The sequence below is a fragment of the Festucalex cinctus genome, chromosome 1 (assembly GCF_051991245.1).
Source record: "Festucalex cinctus isolate MCC-2025b chromosome 1, RoL_Fcin_1.0, whole genome shotgun sequence".
NCBI classification, from domain to species: domain Eukaryota; kingdom Metazoa; phylum Chordata; class Actinopteri; order Syngnathiformes; family Syngnathidae; genus Festucalex; species Festucalex cinctus.
The window spans coordinates 34,918,015-34,935,567 of NC_135411.1; the positions used below are offsets into that span (position 1 = coordinate 34,918,015).

Consider the following 17,553-nt stretch of genomic DNA (forward strand, 5'->3'; position numbering starts at 1 on the left):
GACTTTTTAAATAAATAAATACAACTTCACTTTTTTAATAATACATGTATTTTCCCTTTGAAAGCATACATTATTCTAAATAAATGCAGCTGTATTCTTATAATGAGATTTTTTTTTCCCCCCTCAAAATTGTTTTAGTCTCAAAGTCATGCAACATTATTATTGTACATTCTGTTCCAACATTTAGGAATTTGTTGCAAGTTTTAACACAAACCTCTTATCAGGCGTAGCCGTTTCATACTGTATGTATATTAAAAATGTGTTGTACACTTTGGTTACAAGATAAAAAAAAAAAAAAAAAAAAAAAAAAACGGATTCAGGATTTCTCAGATTGCATAATTAAGGTAAGATAATGCCTGAACAGTTTATAAAATAAATAGACTTGGTGAATCACACCATTTGAAGCAACAGCGCCCTCTACAGACTACAAAGCAAATATGCCAGGTAGAAACCCCTTGATTTCACAATACAAAAGAACAACAATAATAAAAATTATATTACTACTAAGAAAATCATATTTATTTTTAAAAGCTCTTTAATTAATACCCCTTGCCACAATTTAAAAAAGTACAGCAAGGGATATTTTGGACCCAGGTACCAAATTCATGGCCTGCCACTGATATGAAGACATTTCCCCTTCAAATTAAGACTCTTTGGAGACCAATTAAAGTGACATTACTTCCTGCTTCCTGTGAGAGCAGACTGTTGCTCTTCCCCCGGTCGCGGAGCAAAAAGAACCACAGCTGCTCTGCCATTGAGCAATCATCACATCCTGTTTACAACTTCCGCTGAGTGAAAGGCCAGTTTGCTGAGTCAGCGCTGTTATGATTCAACAAGGCACTGGTGGGAAGTAATCAAGTACAAATACTTTATTACTGTACTTAAGTTGATTTTTCATGTTACCTTAGTATCTGCACTTCTATTCAAGTACCAAGTGCGCACTTTTTTCATCGCAATTTTGTGCCAATCAGGGACAACTCGTCTTATCTTCTCCCCACGTTTACAGGTCCACTTGGTTTTGGGGGTCTGGTCTGAGGACTCCCGAGAGATACACACAGGGCCTCATAACATCTGGCCAGCATGCCGTAAAAGGTTGAAGATGCAAATGACCCAGGCTGATTATTCAGTTAGCATGTGGCTGCCTGTGGGCGAGAACAGGAAGACGCTTGCCTCTTTTCAGAAAGATGACTTGCGGTTGGAGAAGATTCAGTTTTGCTGAGCATGACCAAAGACAAAAATCAGTTACAAAAAAAAAAGGAGTTACACTCTGCATCAATCACTCAATCAGCTTTACTTACAGACTGAAGGTCCTGACATAAACAAGAAACGCAATGAGCACCAACAAGTTTCAAATGTATAGATACACCAAGATAATCATAAGAAAATACATGAACTAAAATGCATCATGTGAGAGACAGCAACGTCTCCACATCTGGGACTGGTATTTTGTTGCACTAAAATGAGATTCCTCAAACCTTCTAGAAAGAAACGAACACCATCTTTTTGTCTGTATAAAAAAAAAAAAAAAAGTATCAGACTTTCCATGTGGGTTCCAACTGAGTGAAAATCATCGACGTGGCTCCAACATCCTGGCGTGTCTCCAGGATAGGAAGAGCCTGTCTTGATCCCGAGTGACCTCTGCATGCCTCTCAGGCTGGAAACTGCAACTCTCCTGTCAGTCTGCTCAGGTTCCAATTGTAAATGTAATTCCAGGTAGTGAGGGAAGATCCAGTTTGTGCTTGTGTGGACAAATGTCTTCAGATAGCAAGCGCTGGATGGGTAATGTCAAAACTTAATTTCTTTAAAGTTATGTTGGGAAACCTATTAAGTCAGTGGCTATTTTGTAGCGCTGTTCAAATATGTACTGAGTACAGTTCAGTAAGGCGTACATTTTCATGGCTCAATATGTGTAAATTCCCTATTCAGGTTTGTCTTGAAACCTATCCCCCTTTATACAATGAAAAGCACCTGTTACTGTTTTTGTGCCTTTTGGGGGCTAAATCAACGTCAACTGGGGGGGGGGCTTTTGCACCAACAATTAATATTTATGATTTATGTAATGGGAGGAGCTTCACTGAGTCAGGCCATATCGCATTGTCTGTTAAAAAACAAACAAACAAAACATTTTAAGATATGTTATGGTCCGAGGAAACCAGGGTTGAGGTTTTTGGCCAAAATGCACGTTTTGGCACAGCTCAAAACTAAGGATAACTGCAACAAAGATTACCCGTTTTATCTTCAAAGATATCATCCGACTGGGATGATCTGCTTCATTCATTTTATCCCTAAAAAGAGATTATCCAGCATGAAATTAACAGCCCAGTTAGCTTAGCTTCGCATATTGTGGTTTTGTAAAAGACAAAAAAATGCTTGAAAGCTTAAAGGTCGATTGTTAGAAAGAAAGAAAGAAAGAAAGAAAGAAAGAAACCCAAAAACTAATGCATTTGTTGTTTCTTGGGAGTACAAAAACGTGATATGAGTGATTACTGTACACTAAAAATGAATGTCAAAGCAAGCAAATGTAATGTCTTGACTCATCAGAAAGACATGCTCATTCATCATTAGTCACTCCCATTCTCGAAGAGAACATAGCAGTGCTGTTTTGTGTGTGTGTGTGTGTGTGTGTGTGTGTGGGGGTGTGTGTGTGTGTGTTTTTTTGGCTATCAGATTTTAGCTTTATTGTTGCCATGACAATCTTACCTGCACAGGATCCCTCAGAATCGGTTGTGTTTGACTAGCAAAGCAAGTCTGAAGTATTCTGTGAAATCCGCACACATGAAATGATCAGTGTCTTTGGTGACTTATGATGCACTTTATTTATTTAACTTTGTTATGGTTTTTGCCATGTTCTGTTGGTAAACAGAGAAGTCTGGGAAAGTGAACTGAACTCCAGCCTTTCCACTTTGAAAAGGAAACGTTTTGTGACACCAGTCCTAGAATCTTTCTGACACACCTTGTAAATCTCAAGTGTGAAGTCCATTTTCACCAAATATAGTATGTAAAAAAGAAACAAGTAAGCTGGATCAAATTTGATGTCACACAAAGGTCCAGTCGTGTTCTGGAGCCAACTTTTCTCAAACGGTGCTCAAGAAGCCAAAGAATTGAGGCCAAGGCGAGCACTTCCAAATAAAGCAAAGCCTTGAAGAGTGCTGTATATTCATTGCATGTCGCACAAGCCACATCAGCACCGCAATAAAACACACACTCGCAGCACATAAATCAGGGCAAGGAGATCCACAAGTCTGTCAAATAATGTCGTCTTTGGACACAGGATGGGAACGCGAGAGAAACGCAACCTTTTGCGGCTTAATCCACCATTTTAGCATACAATAAAAATACATAATACAAACATTTTATTTTCCTTTTTTTTTTTTTTTTAAAACATTGTTTAAATAGTGGCCGGGGGAGTTTGGCACTAAGAGTAATAGTTGTTTGATAGTGATGAATTATTTAGTAGAAAAGAGGCTTTCGTCTAATCAAGGTAACATTTTATTAGTTAAATAAATTCCAGGAAAAATTAACTAGCTTTATCTAGAAAACATCCAGTTACAGTGAGTCGACTTGTGAACAGTATGAGATGTCGTCAAGTTGTAATTGATGTTCAAGGGCACATGACGAGTTAATGAGACTTTGACATTTTTTTGTTGTTGTGGTGTACCCACTATTGTTGTTAACTTTGTTTTCAATCAATTGTTTGAGATGATATCACCAGTGCATCCTTCTACTTAAATGGTCCTACTTTCATCATGTCATTTTTTACATTTTCCATAAATTTCACCTGAAAGCCAAATATCCCTTTTTTAAAAAAAATATGACTATCTAGAAAATTACGAAAAATAATACAAAAAATCTTTAAAAAAATAAATAAATAAAAAAATCTAGGAAACATCCATCTTTTTCCATTAAAAATACAGCTATCACAACTTTCCCCCCTCATAAATAAAAAAGACCCCTCTATATACAACTTTCAAGAAAAATTACATCTTATCTCGAATATTATATTCGAACATTATCTTTTGTTGAGCAAAAAATACAACTTTTGTCTAAACAAAAGTATTTCATGTTTAGCTTGAAAACCAAATAATCTAGGAAAAAAAAATAGGACTAATATTGCTAGTTAGTTTTCTTGGCAGCTATAACCTTTCATCATGAAAAACAATTATCTAGAAATGTTATGACTTATTTACACTCTAAACTAATCAGAATTTTGGTTAGCAAACATTTTTTTTCCTTTTTCATTATTTCTAATTAAAAAAGTAATATATTGGCTCATGAGCAGATCCTTTCTCTATACTTTGGCCTTTCCATCATTTTGGTATAGGTTAATCTTAGTTTCATCAGTTACTCCATAAAGGTTTTCTCCAAAACTTTTATGGCTCATCTCCACACTTCTTTGCAAAATCCATGTGGTCCAAAACACACAAGGTCATCTGTGAAGCATGGTGGAGGTCAGGACTTGAGTTTGCATGGCTGCTTCTGGATCAACCTCACTAATCTTAAATGAGGCTGTAACTCATGATGATAGCAGCAGAATGAATTTGAAAACCATTTTGTCTGGCAATTTACAGAAAAATGCATCCAAACTAATCAGGAGAAGCTTTATTGTGCAAGAAATTAAACAAAAGACACTAACAACACAACAAAGGACTTCATCAGGGGAAAAAAGTGGAAGGTCATAATGTTGGGTTATGCTTGACGCATGTATGTTCATGTACGCAAGCGTCACGTGGATGCCGCGCGGAGGGGCCTTGTTCCTGAAAAGACATAATTTGGTCATATAGACCTCGCAGATGTGTCAAGCATAAACCAAGCATTAGACTGTCCAAATAATTTATCGGACCTTTACCCAATAGAGCATGCATTTTACTTCCTGAAGAGACCAAACAAGAACTGAAAGAGGCCGCAGCAGAGGCCTGGAAACGCATTTAAAATGAAGAATGCAAGTCTGGTGAAGTCAATATGCCACAGGCTCGAGGCAGTTACTGCATGCAAGTGTTGTGCCACCAAATATTTAATAATATTCCCTTTAATAACATCCATTGCAATACTGTTGCTCATTTGAAAAGTGGGTTGGCTTCAAAGGCAGGATGCGCTGTCCACAATTAACATGTTGATGTATTTTTTTTTTTTAACTTTTGTCTGACATTCACCTTTTGATCTGAATTCCAAATGTCTTCAGTAATTAGAAAATACAATAGAATTGACCTTACGGTTGTAATACTTCTGGAGGGGACTGTATTTTCTTTCTTGAGGTGTTGATTTCAGGTCAGGTGTGTATTTATTATTTAATCAAAGCACCTAGTGACTGAGGCATAGATGAAATAGATGCCATTCGAAGAAATTTGGAATTTAAATTTAATGAAGAAATACAAAGGAGCCCCAGCAAATTCATATCAATCTTTATTGTATTTAGAAATTCACGCAACAATTCAGTTTTGTTTTCTTTTTTTTTAGCATTTACAACATGGATGAACAGGATGGAGATGAGCTAAATGTCTTGGCTTCTTCGGCAGGCGCGATGCACTGCAGGATGGGCTCCAACGGGCGGGAAGGAGGGCACAGAGATACGTAAAGTGCTTTTATCGACAGTTCTTTAATAGAAAAAAGGATTAAAAAGGACATGTTGGTGTTAGAAGGGAGGCGGACATGACCGTGTGGAGGACACGCCCCACAGGTGACAGGTTGATGGAGAGGAAGAGAGTGACAGGGTAGAGGGGATTTATCTTTTAAAAAAAAAAAAAAAAAAAAAAAAAAAGTGTTCAAATGGAAGAAGGAAAAAAAAATAGAAGGCTCTCTCAACCCAGGATGAGGCTGGACTTGCCACCAGGTGGGTTTCTTCGGCTGCCTGGAGTGGAGTTGGCACTTCCCGATGGGGCGGAGGGCTGTGGCGCCTCCTGCTCCTCCTGATCCGTCTCCCCGTTGTCGGGACACTCTGCCAAGTCAACCCAACACCCGTTACTATTTGTTCTTTGTTACTTTCCACCTGTGTTTCGAACCAATCACCTTCTCTTTACCCCCTTTGAAACATATTATAGTGACGCAACCATCCTTGACCAATCACAAACATTTGCAGAAAATAAAATCCCATGCATCATCACTCTTGCCTTTTGGCTGCCCCTCTCACTGAGCAACATTGTTACAAGGGCCTTCCCTTGACAAAACCCTTGAGAGTCTTTTAATTTGAGGGCATGCTTGCTCTTTAAATATTAAAAAAAGAACAAACCAGCCATCACACCACAAAAAGGGAAGTGCAGAAGCACTTTATAAAGAAAATGGTTGACATCCCAGTCGATAAATCCTTTTTCATACATGAAAGTGTTGTGGAAGTCAAGATACTCACCAGTGTTTACTTGTTCTTGGCCATTCTCCTCCTGTCATAAAAACATGAGAAAATATGAAAAAACAAAGTAAACATGCCCCACTGAACCAAAGTGACCCTTTTAACTACGGCCCATTCATTCAGACTTGGGACAACACCCTATCATCATGTGACATAATTAGCAGGACAGCTGAAGCCCTGGCCTTTCAACTCAGGAAGGTGGGGGGGGGAATTCAACATGCACAAACAAGTCCTCTTCTACAGTCAACTTGCAGGTTCTCATGAGAAACACGGACCCATTTGAAAGAAAGAAAGACAGAAAGTAAGGAAAAAAATCAAAATCAAATGCCCTTTCAGCCTCTTTGTTTCCATACTAGTGTAATCTGCCCGGGGCCTTCAAAATAAGGAGTGCTGGCTAATGTAGCTACAGTACATTAGAAATGAGACAGTTTATTTAACCAATCAGATTTGCAATTAATACTCACAGGGCCTGAGCACTGCTTTTCAACTTGTTGCCGAGGAACTATGATGAAGTGAGGTGAGGAGCTTCATTTAGTTGACACAAGTTGTGCATTGCTACCAACTTGCCTGCAATGCAAATGATTTTGACACCCCTGGTCGAGGTGGTGCAGCTTGCAACTAACTGAGACATAGTGCCTATTCAAGTGTTGGCCACTATTTGAGGTTCAGTCCTTAATATTTGTGTCAAAACCGTCTTATTCCCAGCAGTGTAACATTAAATGCCAACAGTACATTAGATCCGATCCGATGAACAGAGTCTTCCTTCACTCTGAAGTTTTCCCAGAGCTGTCACATCTCATCCGTGGTAAGTCTGATTCGGAAAGACAACGGCACGGGAGTGTCGTTACCTCTTGTCTTTGGTTCCACACCAAAGCGGCTCCAGAGTTGTGGATGGTGGTGAGCTCCGGCTGAGGGTTCTTGGGGAACAGAATAGGCTGCTGGCACCGTCTCAGCGGGGCTGAAGGCTCCCCGCACAGGGTCCCCGCGGCGGCATCACTGGCACCTGGGAAAGTGAACCGGAAAGTCTTCAGGCAAAAGGGCAAGCGTGCTTTGATGGTTTTCACAACGGGAAATTTGGGAAACTACCACAAGTGCAAAATGTGGTCTTCACTAATGTTTACACCAGTAGAAAACAATTGTTCTCCCCGTGGCCTCTCATTCACACCACAATAAGTCGCCGACCGTAGTTATGGTTACGCACAGCTATGTCTGCTTGCAACTGTCTTTCACAAATGGTATTCAAAGATGCAAAACCAGACATCGCAATTCATCTCAGGCTTAATAAAATACAAATTGCTCATGTTAAAGTAATCCAATTGCCTCTACTCCGCCCAGTATGAAGTTAACAGCACGTGAATTTGACCCATTTGCCAAATCGCAGTCCTGGGTGAACCTGGTTGGTTAGCACATCCATCTTTTTTTGCATAAGCATTCAGCTTTGTGCCCGTTTATGCAAGCACATCCATTAGTAAATCAGTTGCTTTGGGTCTTATATTGAATCCAAATGTATGTTTTTGGATCGAATGACAGAAGGATTAGACAGGAAACCGCTGAGACAGATGACCCACAGTGATTCAGGCTTGTGAGCAGATGTCTTCCAATATGGAGCCTAATGCAATTAGTCACCCCCAGACCCATGTGCTGTAAACCACCAGTGAGGCAAGCTATAAAACAGAAAAGCAGGTACAGCACACACTTGTAAGACTTATACATACAGAGTTATTCATTTACCTTTTTGAATCAATGTATTATTATTTTTTTATTTCATAAAGAATAGTTGAATGACTGAAGTCAAGACTTCATCTCAAAGGACTTCTTTTTTTGGAGTGTTGCAAATCGTCACTGTTAATTAAGTCACATCCCTCCCTCTTCACTAAACATGGACTGTACTCTGTGAATATTATTGTTTGTGCCTCTTATCTTAGGAAGGTGGTCTTGTCTACTTCACCACCCTTTGATTTAATCAAACAGGAACTAGCCCCTCCAACCACAAACATACTCAACTTTCTGGAAACAACCATACATACAGAAGTGACTTCTAACAGGAAAGGGTTGTGACTCAGCGAATGCTATGGAATAGCTCCATGCAGGCGGTCAACCTGAAAACCAGCACAGAGCGTCTTTGTCAGGCGGGGAACAATGGATGCTAAAGAATCAGAGGAGCGGCCACTCTGGTTAATGGAGTGAAAAGCTTCCGCATCAGCCCCTCGACAACGACGCTTCCTTCATTACTGGCACTGGGTTTATGAGTCTGTGGCATTCTCTGGACGGTGCAACACAAATCAAATGGGAAGAAGAGGAAATTAATAAAATATAATGCAACATGATGACATCAATGTCTTTCTAACTTAAACTTACAGATCCCCTGGGTGCATTAGGTCAAGTGTGTATCATCCACAAGCTTGGAGGAGACAGGAAAACATCAACATCATAACACTGTAATGATGATGACATGACAGTTTTCCAATCAACTAATCCCTTTGAGACTTGAACGAGTCAACACTATTTTATTATGTCAAATGTACTAGACCAGGGTGGTGTTTATCTCACTGGTAGACCACTTGCATCATGTGTTGAAACCAGTCCTTGGAGTGGGTGATTCTTGTTCAAATCCTGTGGCAAGCGGCTCTTTCCTGAATGTCATTGATTCCCTCCCTTTCTCTCGCTTCAGCTGTCTTGTCCATTCGAGGCAAAACGCCCCAAAACAAACAAAACAAAGCAAAACTGTTCCAAACCTTTTGGAGCCACGAGTGGAAGCCTTGCGATTTAATGACAACATACAAGACCATTCAACTTTGCTCAATTTGAGCAGCTGATCAAAACTGATTCGCTCATTTACCTTTGACTGTGACATGATGAGTTTAGATTTAATTAGGGAGGAAGAGGCAGCTATGCTAATGCTAACAAGCATTTTCTAACTAAGAAAGGCAACCACAATAAGTAAATCCCGAGTAATAATTCCCATTGTCCAACAGAATAAACGTGTCAAAAAGTTCAATACTTTCCCCAACTTAAATAATCAGTTTATTTGACCAGTATTCATTTCAATGCAACTGAACTTAACTTAAAAAAAAATGCTGCAATCTAATATTTATTACTAATTTATATTTAAGTGATTCTTTCACATACCATTAGTGGTACTCCTACCACAATTTGAGAATAACTGCACACAACCTCTGAACTTAATTTGAACTTCCACAAACTTCCAAACAGTTCAATGTTTCAGTACTTTTTGCACAACTTGCTGTCGTTGCTGCTTTGACAAGGAGCTCAACAGCAAAATTCACAACAGGTGTTGTTTTAATACTTCACTTTGACTCTTAACGGTCTCTCTGAGAACATCCTGTTCATTTGTCAGGCATCGACGATTCTTGGGGTCAAGATGTCGAAATGTGAAGTGTGATGCAATGGACTGTTTAAATACCAATTATAATTCAACCATTTTAACACGGTTTAGTTCATGAGAAATAGTGCTGTCACGATCGAATATTTTTAGAATCGATTAATCTATTGATTATTCAATCAATTAAGACTGGTTCACATAATTCAAGTTTGCAAGATTCTAAAATTGTCGCCCGACTTACACGTTGTGAGAGATGCCACATGTCAACAGAAAAAAAAAAGTCACGGCAGTAGACTAACAGTTTTGAACGCACCGTGTGTGGTGTGCCGCTATATGGCACAATCAACACAACACACATACAAACAAGTGTTCATTCATGAATGTGATGGGAAGTCTCGCAAAACCTCTTGAGATTAAACGTGACTTCCGAGTCAACAAACAGGAGGACCAGTCATGATACTACCCTTTTTTTCTTTTTCAGCCGAAAAAAAAAAATCTGTTTTAAGATTATCGTTTGGATGTCGGCGCGTCCTTACGCATGTCCGGAGAGGAAATTCGGGTCTAAAATCGGGCCAATTCTCCTGCCGTGTGAACCAGTCTTTACCAATTCGGTCATTGTTTTCCAAAGTAAAAACAGATGTTTGCAAATGTCTTATTTTGATGAAGGACAACAGAAATCAGAGAACAATTACTGTTGATATGCTGAAAGCATTTGGACAATTTTTAATTACAAAAATGGCTCCAAACGGTTACTCGATTATTAAAATAGTTGCCGATAATTTGCTAATTGATTACTTGTTGATTGATGCATTTTAACAGTTCTAATTAGAAAACAGTAATTTTTGCAGAAAGTACAGTATGGAGTCTTGTATTAATAAATTTTATTAGCATAAAAACATTTTCATCAAAATTTTAAGTTGTAATGGTATTATGAATTATTTCTAATATAAATGGAAGTAGTATAAAAAACAAAAACAACAACAACTGGTATTGGTGCATCCTTACCAATAGTCCAAACCGTTTTTGTGTTGTTTCCTAGTCTGGCGAAGATTGTGAGAATGTGGGTCCCGAGGACATTTGCCTCAGCTGAGCAGCTGAACCCAACAGCTGGTCTAAAGTTAGCAACAGTCAACACACTCAAGTCACTCACAGTGACCGTGAATCCAAGCTACTACATGCATCACCACCAACATTAAAGTACCTCATAGCCAGGGGTGGTGAAGCATTCTTGTGCGGTACAGTGTGCGAGACTGTGTTTATTTTGGAAACATACTGCATCGTACACACTGTACTTCAAAGTAATAGACTACAATTTCTTGCTGTCGTTCATGGTGAGGCAAAAAAAAAAAAAAAATGTCTTCAACTTTTTAACAAAATGAAACCCATGTGAAGAAAGAACAAACTGTTCGACACAAAAAGGGGGTCACTAGCATCTTGCTCGTTACAAGAATTTAAACATGAGGGAAAGCCAAGACAAACACTCTCAAACAAATAAACATCTCCCACTTGTTCTTGTCGATAGGAAGTAGTACAGGAAGGCTGGCCTGAACTTGGCCTTCACCCTTGTTGAACAATACGAGCAGGAAGAAGGACCATTCCATAAGAAGGAAGGAGTTGCCTTTGGGTAGCATATCATTGCTGTCAAGGGGAACCTCATATGCCCAAAAATGGTCAATTTGAGGTTGGTTACAAATCGACACTATTGGTCTGTGCCCATGTCGTCTTAATTCTATGCATTAGCAACCAATTTATAGTAAAATCGCTGCATTGGCTCCCCGTGCGTTTCAGGACTGATTTTAAGGTACTTTTATAAGTTTTTAAATGTCTTAACTAGTGCTGTTTCTTATTATTTAATTATGGATGTTCAGCACTTTGAGTTTCATTTTGAATGTATGAAAGGTGCTATATAAATAAAGTTTGTTTGATTGATTGATTGATTGATAGTACTACAAATAGCTGGAGCACAAATCTTTAAATTCTCATCACTGCTCAACTAGTCGCCTCAAGACTGAAAATCTGGATGATTTTTAGACGAAGGCGACGGGTGAAAATAGTCTACATTAGGTTCGAATAAGTCTGGGACAAACAGTGAAAAACACAGAGATGCCAGAATAAATTAAAATGCGAAGTCAAGGTAACTGTATATGAAATAAACAGTCACGCCATGCAGATAGATGCTTTTCTAGTGAAAAGTTAAAACGTGATGCTGTGATCCAGTGAATTCCTGTGAACATGAAGTACTCTGGCAAACTGGAAAAACAACAGCGTCCCACTTAAAGATGGCGCTAAACAAGCAATGTAGCTCATCGGGACAAAAAGCATACAGGCAGGTACTAACTAACCATCATAGGAGCTTACGTCGCCTTTGTCTATGTCTTGCTCATGTATATACAAGGCCCATACTTGAACTGACTCATTTCTTTCCATTGAGGGCTGATCTAATCCCCCAATAACAAAGCCCCGGGTCAAATTACCCGTATCCCAGCACTGCTGAGTTGCTCTTCTTGTATATTAGACCAATGGAATGTTCTGACGGATTCAACGGAAAAATCCGAAGTGATACTAGTCGTAACTTTTCCAACATGGAGTGATGTGTTTGAAAGTACAGCATATTGCAGAGTGGTGAATCTGAAAAGATGACATGAAAAAAGAACTGACTGGGCGGATTGTTCCTCCGATGAGCATGGGGGTCCTCGGGTTCTGCAAAGATGCTGGAGGCCATCTTGTTCTTGCGCTGTGGGGTGGTGTTCTCGTCTGTGCCGAAGGTGAAGCTGGAGGCGCCACCTGGTGGTCGTAGTACCCTAGGGAAAAGCAAGTTATTCAAGTTTTAATGTTTCACAGTTGGGAGGTCCCTGCTGGTTTCACCGACTGCACATTTACAACCTAAGTCCAATATTCTTTAATGAATCATATTAATTTATCTCCAACAGTCAATTCTCTTCATTAAGTAGTGTTTCTCTTGGCTGCACTGCATCCAGTACTTGTGGATCTAGGATTTATTTATTTTTTAACCAATCAGATTTCAGCCTCTTTGCCTCCATGTCAACATAATCTACCCAGGGCTTTCCTAATCAGTAGTGGTAACCCGTGGAACTTGTCCTAAACCATATTACCAATGGGACAGTTTCTTGAACCAAACAAATTTCAGCAAGATGGCCCCACTTGACTTATTGAACTATTTTCAGCAGTGTAAAGTTAATATTTTATCCAGAATGAATAATGATAACTTCATTATTTTTCATGTACAATTAATACTTTTAAAAACTATTTATTCTACTTGCTGTCTACTGATGATGACATCACCTGTGCTAAGGAAGTAGGTAACGGGCCTAACGGCCACCTGTTTAGTGGGTTTGGTCAATAAACTGAGCCATGATTGGCCGTTACCTACTTCCGCAGCACAGGTGATGTCATCATCAGTCAACAGCAAGTAGAAAAATGGCTTTTTAAAAGGTATTAATTGTACATTAAAAATTATGAAGTTAACATTATCACACAATTATCAACAAAATATTAACTTTTTACTGCAAAAAATGGCCCAATGAATCAACTATCCCTTTAAGCACAAACTATGAATGTTAAGTTTACCGGTAAGTTAAAAATGATTCAAAATCAGCATACATTACAGTTGTTTGAACATTTGCACAGAAATTATTTTTGAATAAATGAAACATTTAAATAAATGTTTGTGTTGTATTTCATTTTTCATTTCAACCATTTATTTCATTCATTTGCAAAAGAAAGAGAAGACAATATAAAATAAAAGAGAAAAAAAGAAGAAAAAAGAAAAAAAAAGAAAAAAAAGAAAAAAAAGAAAAAAAAGAAAAAGAAAAAAAAGAAAAAAAAGAAGAAAAAAAAGAAAAAAAAGAAGAAAAAAAAGAAGAAAAAAAAGAAGAAAAAAAAGAAGAAAAAAGAAAAAAAAAGAAAGAGAAGACAATGTAAAACAATATTCTTCTAATCTGTGCTGAATGAAAAGGAGCAGAAATAAGACAAGTCTTATTATCTCTGCCTCGTTTCTCCACAGAGTTCAGTTACAAGGTAAAGTAATAAAAAAAATAAAAAAATAAAAATTAAATTAAATTGTGACATCTAAATCTCTAAGTCACATCCGTACTCGGTTTACAATGTGATTTCTGACATTCATAAACACAAAAATGGCAATGGCATAATGTTCAAACTTAATCTTGTTCACATTTCTTAAATAATCTGGTTTAAGTCGTTCTTTTAAATTTAATTTTTCAATTGGATTCTTTCATTTCTTTATTAAGATTGCTCCATGCACTGATTCCTTTTACTGAAACAACGCTCCATCAGTCTGGTCCTAATTCTTTTTTTTTTTTTTTTGGATGCGTGTTCCTTTTAACTTCTACTTGCTTTTTCTCTTTTATTAAAAACCCCTTAAAATTCGGATGGTCTCTGGCGGGCAAACATTCTTAAAAAAAAATTATAAACTATGCCGATACTCTAAATGGTTCAGGAACAGCTTCAAACTTACTTTGAATGCAACTTTTTTTTAAAAAGCATTTTCGGCAAAATTGCTCGTATGATAAGGGATTAAATGTCTCTTGACTATTCAATGGCAACATTTTGTTATGTGCCCTTAGCATAACTGGCAGAATACTGTAATCTACCAATTCATAAACATTCGATTTTAACCAAAGAAATAGGGATTTGTTGGACCTCTAAATGGCTCTAGCGATTATTTTTATGCCTTTTTTTGCAATATAAATATTGACTTAGTTTGTTTTATCGGCTTTTCCCCAAACCTCAAGATAGTAGGTCAGATATGGAACAATCATGGTGTTATGTAAAATGATAAATGAAGTGCTTTATTATCCAGTGAATCCTTTACTTTGTGTAACAGAGATATTGTTTTTGCTATTTTTCTTTTATATTGATATACTGTATATACGCTTTGCAACTCAAATTTTCATCCAAAATAACACCCCAAAATTTGGTTTCTATTTTATTACGTCGATCAAAATCCTAATTATCCAGAATGAGTGGGAGGGAGGTGGGGTGAAAAGAGATTTTTTTTTTTTTTTTTTGTTGTCCATATCGCCTCGCCTTATGTACGGTTGATGGTTTGTATAATTGCGATGTGATGGTGGATTAAGTCAGGTAAGTGCCCCACTGCCCACTGAAGGCCTGGGTAGCAAATGCATTGCCTGCTACTGTAAGCAGGCATCATTTCCTCATATATATACTGTAATGGATTGCAGAGAGCACTAGGCATCTATTAGGTTTCAGGCTATTATTAAGGGGTATGCTTTGATTTATATAAATGCAGTTCTTTAATATTAGATTAATTTCCCCAAATTTTCCTCATCTGTCACTTTATTTTGTGGTTGCAAGTCTATCGCACGGATTAATTAATCTTAAAAGCATTCTGTCCAACTTCACACCAACTTTCATTTTCCTGAAAAGTAATCAGTGACAATATGGTTTCTCAGTATGCCGAGCCTGTAACGTTTGATGAATGTGAGTCAAGTGCACACTAAAATGATCTCTTCATTCTCTAAGTTGGCTGTCATTCTGTCACAGAATGTCGACCCTGCAGCTGACTCCAGCTAGCTGCTACCATCGGATTCTTTTGCAGTGACAGACACACGAGGGCGGTTATCTCCATTATTGAATGGCTACATTGAATCCATTGCTCTCTTCTGGGTTAATATTACTCAACCCTGGTCAACAAAAGTCGACATTATGTATGTCACTGGATGAATAGACTTGGTAAGCAAAGTATCATCACACCACCACTTGAACAAAAGGAAGACAATAATAAGGAAGAAGGCTTTATTTATTTATCAAAGGACAAAAAGGCCAACTGAACCCCTCCCTCTTTTTTTTTTTTTGTTCTCTCCTCAGAAGCCACCAGCTGACACACTGAGCAGCTGTCCAAGGCTCTGCTGGCCAATATGGAAAGACAGCATATGTGTGTTGTCTATCAATCAGTGCTTGTGCATCCGTGTCTGTCCCACTTGGCTTGTGTGGGAAAAGCTAAAGCACAGCTCACCTACCCGGCCAGGAGATGAGCTCATGCTTTCCACGCAGACACAGAGCGAGAGCAAGAGGCAGGCTTTAAGCGGCCTGGCAGCGGACCCCACCCTAGAATCACACTGCAAATGACATCGATGTGAAACGGCTTTAGCAGACGGAGGCCGGGTGGGGTGGAGGGGAGGAAGGATGGAGCGTTTGTGGGGCCAAAGACTGCAAGTCTGATAAGGCATGTGCTTTATTTTGGTGGCCTGGTGAGATCTGAGCCTCATTCGGGTCACCTGATTGCGTCTGGAAGGAGCCCTACAGACCAACCAGGCGCAAAGATGAGCAGTAAATGAGACTTTAAAGGAGCGAGAGCAAAGATCTGAAGAAGAGATTTGGGAGGCTTAGCGAACTCAAAGCCCCCGCCCGAACACCCCCCCACACACACACACACCCCTCTCCTCTACATTCTAGATCAAAATGCTTGACGACTGACACAGATTTGCTCAGCAAAAAAATAAAATAAAAAAATAACAGGTCTCCTCTCCCCAAATCTGATTAATATTCCCCGATTCATAGCCCCCCTCCCCATCCGTGCACTGAGACAGCACATTTTCTTTGCATTGTTTTGTGGGCCAAGTGGGAGGCGAGAAGGCGAGATTCATGACTTCCAGCTATGATATGACTGCATTCCTTTTGGATGAATAGCCCTGAAGTGGGGTTTACTCACAAATTGGGGTTTTAAACACACTATTGTCTTTTACTTAAACTGGCAACAACCAACAAACTATTGCTGCGCTAGATGACATTTACAGATCCAGAAGACTTCCTGTTTTCAGAGCATTGTCAAACTCCTATAAAGCATTAAAAACTCCAAGTATAGAGGGAAGATACGCACAACTGTAACTGCAGCAGTATCACAAGAGTGAGTATTAAGTCATTAGGCCTAGTTAGTTACTTAATATATGGAAGAAAAAACAACTATCCAACCCCCCCCCCCCCCCCAGGTTTTAAGGTCAGCCACCTAACTATTGAACAATGACCAGACAGAATGACCCCATGCAGAGCAGCTAAAGTCTAAACGGCGCATCAGATTAACTTAATTAGCAAGATTGTGTGACAGTTCAGCTCAAGCCACAGGAATCCGCCAGCAGGCTAACGGTGGCTAGCGGGTTAGCTTCTAGTGAAGAAAAAGAGGCGTTTTTGTGAGCCGCATCCACTCCTTTTGTTCACCGCCGCCAAATGGTGTAAAAAGCTGCCGTTTACCTGGAACTGCTTTTGGCACCGGGATCCACTCCTTGGAAGGTGGTGGTCGTCGTCATCTTCGAAGGGTATTTCAGGGAGTTCGAAGCGACGAATAAAAAAAAAAAAAAAAAAGTCAACAGCCAAGGGGGATAAAATGCGGTGGTCTCCACCCGACGCTGTGCAAAGCCCGAAGCCGTCAGTCCACGGAGAAGAGCTGCTTCGGTAACGGCAACTGCAAAGCTTCGAGTCCGCCCACTGTCATTCGTCTGGCTCTGATTGGACGGAACCTCGTGTAACTCATCTTCATTCCCCATCTTCATTGGATGAATAACACGGAACTCACCTCTGTTGTTGGCGGCAGCTTCTTCCCCAGTGACCCCAAGGCCTTTTTCTGCTTGCATTGTGATTACAGTCTTTGATTTTTTTTAATTTCATTATACAGGGTGTCCATTTTCCAGGGATCTGTGTAATTTCTTTTTAAATGGAGTAGATTTGCTCTGGGACAGCTGCCTCACAGGGTTGGGGGTTTGAGTCTGAGCTATGGCCTTCCTATGTGGCATTTAACATGCAAATGCCGTTGATGGCATGACCCCCCCCCCCCCCCCCCCCCCCCCACACACACACACACACACACACACACTCT

General features: G+C 39.3%; 1 protein-coding gene across 1 annotated transcript; it reads right to left on the bottom strand.

Annotated features, from left to right (window-relative positions):
* Nucleotides 1-5,383: 5,383 nt before the first annotated feature.
* LOC144025808 (jupiter microtubule associated homolog 1-like) lies at nt 5,384-17,178 on the bottom strand. The gene is made up of 5 exons (XM_077532150.1): nt 16,932-17,178; nt 12,342-12,484; nt 7,189-7,343; nt 6,341-6,371; nt 5,384-5,932 (listed from the first exon to the last, which is right to left on the bottom strand). The coding sequence occupies exons 1-5, from the start codon at nt 16,985-16,987 to the stop codon at nt 5,796-5,798; spliced, it is 522 nt and encodes a 173-aa protein (XP_077388276.1). The 5' UTR covers nt 16,988-17,178; the 3' UTR covers nt 5,384-5,795.
* Between the last annotated feature and the right edge of the window lie 375 nt (nt 17,179-17,553).

Bases quoted from the DNA above. Each gene is read 5' to 3' on its own strand.
- LOC144025808 (XM_077532150.1), bottom strand. From the start codon at position 16,987: ATGACGACGACCACCACCTTCCAAGGAGTGGATCCCGGTGCCAAAAGC. The intron at 12,485-16,931 runs GTAAACGGCAGC...GCTTTTCCCTAG, and splicing joins GGTGCCAAAAGCAGTTCCAG to GGTACTACGACCACCAGGTG. The intron at 5,933-6,340 runs GTGAGTATCTTG...TTGACTTGGCAG, and splicing joins CCAAGAACAAGTAAACACTG to AGTGTCCCGACAACGGGGAG.